Source organism: Limulus polyphemus, unplaced genomic scaffold (assembly GCF_000517525.1).
Source record: "Limulus polyphemus unplaced genomic scaffold, Limulus_polyphemus-2.1.2 Scaffold416, whole genome shotgun sequence".
Classification (NCBI taxonomy): domain Eukaryota; kingdom Metazoa; phylum Arthropoda; class Merostomata; order Xiphosura; family Limulidae; genus Limulus; species Limulus polyphemus.
In genome coordinates, this window is record NW_013666026.1 from 389,642 (window position 1) to 396,852 (window position 7,211).

At 28.0% G+C, this 7,211-nt stretch overlaps 1 protein-coding gene across 3 annotated transcripts in view; it reads left to right on the forward strand.

The window, feature by feature from the left end:
• Positions 1–7,211, forward strand: part of LOC106458095 (protein virilizer homolog) — a 100,597-nt gene that overhangs the window by 55,396 nt on the left and 37,990 nt on the right. For all 3 annotated transcript variants that reach the window (XM_022384231.1, XM_022384232.1, XM_022384233.1), the window contains exons 19-22: positions 1,681–1,824; positions 3,442–3,639; positions 6,257–6,339; positions 6,715–6,861. In XM_022384231.1, the coding sequence (XP_022239939.1) occupies positions 1,681–1,824; positions 3,442–3,639; positions 6,257–6,339; positions 6,715–6,861 (572 nt within the window). The remainder of the gene's footprint in view (positions 1–1,680; positions 1,825–3,441; positions 3,640–6,256; positions 6,340–6,714; positions 6,862–7,211) is intronic.

A 7,211-nucleotide genomic window follows, 5' to 3' on the forward strand; every position in this document is an offset into this window, starting at 1 on the left:
AAAGAAATATAGCAAGACTTGCATTGGCTACGCTGAAAGTTAGTAGCTGGAAGTGATCGGGTTAAAGCTTTTATATTAATCTCATGATATATATGTGTTGCAGATCATTCATTATTAATCATTCTCAGTTTCAGAAAATATTCAAATGATCTTATTTCAGGAGGAGCACACGCTTTCAGTGTGCCTTTTTTTTTGCTGTGAATTAGAGACCATGCTGTGTTCATTATAAAGTTTGTATTTTTATGAACTGATGGCTTTACATTACCAGGTTATTAATAAAGCTAAACCTAAGATTGTCTGTTAAAGCTGTGACTTCATTCAGTTCATAAACTAATTCTTCTTTTTTGTGAGATATTCATTATTAGATATAGTTAAGGTCTTAAGAATTTGAATGAACAAATACATATTGTGAATGGATATGTTCCTGTGCTTGTGGTTGAACTAACATGAACTTGATAAACCAATATTTCATGTTTTCAGATAAATATTTTTTGTTATTAAATATGAAAATAAAATGTAGTAACCTACATTTAGGTTTCAAGATACTTTGAAACTGAATATGAGCATAAACTGCAAGAATGAGTTTTATGAATACATGGTAATTCATATCCATTGCTACTTTCTACTAGTATGTGGCTTTACAATTTATAAGGAGAGCTTTAAAATATAACCTTTTAACTGATTAGGGATGTTTTTTCTATAAAGAAGTTTTTTTTTTTTTACTAAAAACTTTGCTTTGCTTATAAATGAAATTATCAACTCATATTGAGTTATGCCAGTAATTTTTAAAAACCTAATCAAGACTGATATATATATTGTTTAAGAAAAGAACATAAGTTGGTTCATTATATGATTTTCTACTTAAAAGTATTATGGATAACATAACAAGTTTTTAGATTTTTTTACTACCTATTCATATCACAACTGTAGATATTAGTTAAAACTATTTTTATAGACACAGCATCATTAAACACTAGAGTTGAATATACCATAACAGTTGTTATTTGTAGTATTACCACATGCTAGAAAATGACTATTTTGTGTGAAAAAATTCATACATTTTGTTCCAGTATTCGTTCATTTAAAGCATTTTTTGAGTATATAATGTGGACTAGATTATATTTTCAGGGATAAGGACAAAGTACCGGATTACAAAAGATCAAATGTTATCAATAGTGCATTTTGTTGTTATATAGTGTGTTCTTCAAAAATATGCTTGCAAATTTATTAACATTTATTTCTGGATGTGTTAAAACTCCTGTCACATCTGTGTCTTGCAGTCATGATAGCGCCTTTGCTGCTCTGAAGGAATTCTAGTATACATTGTAATAGAGGCTCAAGATTGCCTATGAAACACAAATAAGCAAACTCACACAAACAAATATGTGAAGATAAAGGCAAAAGCAAAGCCAAGTACAGAGGAATGAAATCGAAGTGAATGCGACATAATTGTTTCTTTAAATTTGAAAACCAATATTAAATATAATCTTCCCATAAAAGAGATTTTTGCAAACCTAAGCCATGATTTATCTCAGACCAGTTCAGTTGTGAATTCATTCTAATATAGTTGGAAAATTTATTAATAGTTAATGTTTCTGTCATATAAGGAGTTTAAAAAAATACTAGATCTGTAACTGTGAATTTTAAGTTTATTTTTGTTTGTTTTTTTAATTTGTTCAGGTCAAGAAGATTTTGATGCAAAACTCAGCAAATCTGTTTGCTCTGGGTATTCCACTGAGCTATTACTCCTTCCTGTTCGATATTATGAGAGTATTGGCCTGCTAGAGAAGTTTGCTGATATTTTCTTTGAACTAAGCCAACAAGGTAACTTTGTTTTAGTAATATATTCAGATGTAATGGTTTCTGTGTTGTTTATTTTCTTTTGGAATTAGCTCTTGCTTAGTTTATACTTTAAAAGCTGGAAATCACCTTCTCTATTACACTTAGAAGATATAACAAGTAAAAAGCATTTTAAGTAAAGCTATATTAAAAAATATCTAAAATTAGCTATTGGGAATAGAGAAATTGAAATGTCTGTTCTTTACAATAGTAATTATTAAGAGTTTCTTTCAACCAATATAATTCAAGTAGGTAAGGGTTTTGAACAATACCTATCAAATTAACCTTAGAATACATTGATAGCATAACATTGATAATAAATGAGATACACAGTTGTAGAAAAAAATTAAATCCTTGTGTTACAAGACTATTCGATGACGAGGAACCCACTTTAAGACTAATAATGCTTGGAGATGGCTTGAATAGGTAATGAAGAAAACTTTAATATTAGTTTAACATGACAGCAAATCTACAATGTTTCAACAAAACCTTGTCGAAACGTTGTACATTTGCTGCTATGTTAAACTTATATTAAAGTTTTTCTTCATTACCTATTTAAGCCATCTCCAAGCATTATTACAAGACTATAGTAACAAAGTGTAGTATTTTCTCATTCATCTTTAAGAATATTGTAATATTTAATTTATTCATTCATGTGTCACCATAATCAACTGAATGAGAGCAGTAAATAAATATAACTTATTTTAATAAATGTTTCATTCTAATTTGACTTGTTTACTTAAGGGAGTGACATTGTAGTTTGGTTGCAAGTATACAGTTTTTCTAGTATGATATGAATAGCTGTTTTTGTTAAATAATAGTGTTTTCAAAAAGGTTAAAACAATTCTTATTTTGTAGTGGCTTTAGAAAAAAACAACATTCTAATAATCTTTTTGTTTTATGTATCAGTACTCCAATATATACAAAATGTAAATACTTCCAATTGGTTGTAATTACTTCTTTCATTTTAAACTGTACCCTGAAGAAAACCTTTGTAATGATCAGTAGTAAACACACTAACTGGTGCAGTAAGTCCTTTCTTTTGGTACAGATAACAAATTTTCTTCATGAAAAAATGACCTTTTAAGATTTTTTCTAGCACTTTCTAAAACTAGGAATTTATAACAACTAAATCTGTTTGTCAGCTCTAAAACATTTTAACTGGTAATTAATTGATGACAAATATGTAAGAAACATTTTAATCTAATTTTTACTTTCTGTGATGGAAATGTGCTGCTGTATATTAGATTATTATTAAAGATTAGCTGTTGTCACTGTGTTTAGAGCTTGTATCTATGGTGATCAGGTGAATAGCAACAAAGCGGTGTTTTAGTGTTGTTGTTTTTTATGCTTAGATATCTTTTTTGAAAATTTTGAACACCTTAATGAAATATTCTTAATAGCTTCTATGTGTTATAATAATTGGATTTTATATTACTACACTATAATATGGAAAATTTTCTTAGTTCTTGTAACTGTTAATATTGTATAACATATTTTAAATTGGTAGCTCTACTCATACTTAAGTGACTTTTGTTGTTATTTAATTTGTGAAGCACATCAGTACATCATTTATTGTTTTCTTAATATAATTTTATATAGAGCCAACCCCAAAGTTGCATGAACTGGCTTCCTGGATGGCCCCTACCAGAAAGCTTCCTGGATATGGTTATGAAGTCGTGGGACAACTGATGGGATATATTAAGAAATACACAGATGAGGCAAGTTCTTTACCACCAGAATGTATAACAACATTACGTATTCTACAGCATTTGGCCATAGCACCATCAAAAGAACAAGGTATTCTTAAGTTTTAATTGTTTTTAACTGAGGGTATGATTCTAATAAATTATATAATTTTTCTCAAATGTCTAACCCTGTGCATGACTTGTGTACATGTTCTACACCAAATAAATTGTAGAATTGCTACTGAGACCACAAGTATCATATTGATAATAGAAAATACGAAAAAGTATTGAATATTTGAAAGAATCAAAATCTGTCAACAGAGAGTGTAAAATAATTTTTTTATAATATACTTTGTTTCTTATATTTCAACTATTTATTTTACTGACACAAACTTTTTGTGAAGTGTTTCCACAAATTCTGTTGTAGCTTTTGTTAATTCTCTGTATATAAACTTAGTCATTTTGACCAAACATATAAACTGTATGTAACCATGAAACTATAAATACTATAGCTTTTAATGCAGTAAAAGTACAAGTCTGTTATAAACAAAAAAATCAAATTCTTTAATAAAGTATTTCTACAAAACATTTACATCTCAATTTATGAAGCCTTTACTGAATCAGTTCAAATACAAGGTGATTTTCATGTTAAGAACCAAAGTACTTTTTTTTCATCTTAAAGTTTGAAAATTTCATTTGTAACCTCTAGAGCATCCTAAATGAGTATCAGAAGTTTTTGTCAATAACATTTTATATTTATCTGTTACTTTTTCTACCCTAAAAATAATTGTGCCAGCCTCAGTCAATTTGACTGACCTTGTAACCGCTATGTAACAAAAAATGGGAAATAAATTTAAATTACCATTCTTTCTTTCTAGAATGGCTGCATATTATAGCAGGCAATTACATACCATTTATTTTTACAGCCAAAGCTAATAGATTTTTCATTTAGTTTTATTGCTTTACCATTGCACTTAGACCTTCTCAGTGCATGGCAATAACTCATTTATTACACTGGACAGCTTTGAGTAAACAAATAATCAGTTACACAGTAATTTCTCATGCCACTGAGCACAAGCTATGGAGTATTTTGTTTATTTAATTTCATTTAAGTTTTCTTGTCTGACTTAATAAGTTTCTAATTTTTACAGTTTAGTTACTTTTAAAACAAAAAATAAAAAAATGGATGTTTCTGAAATCTTGTCTTTTTCCAGCTTTGTTTTTAGTAACAATAGTGTGATCTTAGAATTTGTTTTTTTTAATTCAAATATGCAGCTTAGAATACAAAATACTGCTAGAAATATAAAATAAAATGTCTTAAAGCTAATATTTATTTAACTAAGCTAAATGTAGGTTAAATAATATTCATACTTGGTCAAGCAGAATTCCACTGTTTGAAAACAAACAAAAAGGATGTCTAACTGTTCAAAATCTGTTATCTCAATAGTTCCAAGCCCGATTGCATTCAGTAAATTGAAATCTTCTCTTTTTTTTATTGGTTAGAAACAATCCAATAACAAATTTAAGAGAGGATTATTTACATATTTTTGTAAACAGGATGTATTTGTAAGGGTGTGACATGTGGTCTACAGTTTATTACTTATACCTCTGTGAAACAAAAGCTTTGTCACTACAAGTTGATAATTTAGTTTGGATATGTATAGTATAAGTGTAAAATTCCATGGAAAGCAAGGTCATTTAAGAGTAGAGAAAAATCTGAAATGGGCAATTTGGAATGAAGAAGTTCCATTTGAAATTAAGAAATTGAAATTTATATAACATTAAAATTTGAATTATAATCTATGTTTCGATTGCAAGTCTGTTGAGATGCATCAATAGTGAAGTAGTTTAATTACATTTTGAATGTAACTGTAAAAATGGTTGTGATATGTGCAGTTTAACCTACCCTTATCCAGAGGGTTAATATGAACATCAGAATGCCTGGTAAGGATAATAAAGTAACAGAAGTTCCTGACTTTTGACAGTTATCCCATATAGTCTAGAAATTATTATGAATATAAATCAGTAATGCAGTTAAAAGCTGGAAATAAACATCAACTTGTATATCAGTGATTTAGTTTGACCTACTGAAGCTATATCAATTCTAGCCAAAAGAAATTATTCTCATATCCTTCTCACTACAGTGTTCCACTGTGTAGTGTGTACAGAAAGAAAAAAAAACGTTTGTTTAAGTTTAATAGTACTGTTCTAAAATCTCAGTATAATAATTTAATTGCCAATAGAAATGTGTTATTGTTATTCTTTCTAAAATGCTTGTAATTGGAATGTAATGTACTTGATCAGCCAGCTTTCAAACAGACATTTGGTGACTTGTGTCATTTGAACTACAAAAATTATTGATTAGAATAATATCTTCTTTTTTTTTTTAAGATTGTTCTGGTAGAGTGAAAATAATTATTTTGGCATGCTTTTATTCTAGCTTTCTAAAACCTGAAGTACAGTGCATATTATAAAAATATAAAGTTCCAAAAATGAACTTTGTTTCATAGGAACATGAAACAAGTAACTTATGATTAGAATACATTGTAGTAAACAATTGGGAAATAAATATGGAAAAACAGATCTATTAATTAATAATTGACTTTAAATATTAAGTTGAACATTTGCTATTTCATATGTTAGAACTGAGATTTTTTCTATTTACTCTATATAGCAAGAGAACAAAAAAGGCTGAATCTTTTCTTTTTTGTTTCATGTTTAAATCAAAGGACAACAAGAACTTCGGTATAAGTATGTTATCATTCAGATCTTTTCTAACGATGGGATGTCTGTTTTCTTAAGCATGTTGCAGGTAAGATATCAGCAAGTTTATAAATTATTCAATTTTTTTTACAAATAGCATAAAGAATTTGTTACTTTTAAAAAATTAATCTCTATTTTGAAAGTTACTCCTCGTTTCCCCTAGTACAGTATATATATCTTGTATTCAGAGTACAGAATTTATATGCTTCTATGCCTTCATAGTCACAAGAAAGTTATAAGGGTTTGTAGAACTTTGATTAAATTGTGTGGATTATGTACAAAGTATACATGTACCTAAACTTTTCCCTTGTCACATACAATAAATAAAAAGTAGCCAGTTTTTACATTAAGTACTTCATAAAGTTTATAGTAAAATAATCAATATTATCTTCTTGAATTATCTAAATAAAATTTTTAATTTCAGAAAATATGCAATGTCTTTTTGAAACCCTCTCACCAATCTACAGCTTTAGTTGGCCACCAGGGGTCCATGGTTGTGGCAATTATAAAGCCAGTGGTGTATATCCTGCATTCAATGTTGAGTTATCTGATTTCATGTCAAGGACCTGATGTAAGCTTAAATGTGAACATGTTATACATATTTATAGTGATATAAACAGTCATTTAAATATTCCATAACTTGAAGTAAGTGACAAAGAATACTTTTTAAAGACTGTTTAGTCTTCTAGGTTTTAGATATTATTATTTTCAAATTTTTTCATAATACAAAAAAATCTAAACATTCTCAAAAAATTAAGACGTTTAGAATTTGGAGAGAGGCCGGAATGCTCACCATATTACTATTTTTCTTACTTTGTGTTTTATAATTGTATTATTTGTTTGTTTTTCATGTTTAGTTTAATTTTATGTTGACTTAAAAAAATGATTTTTTAAGGTAATATATATATATATATATATTAC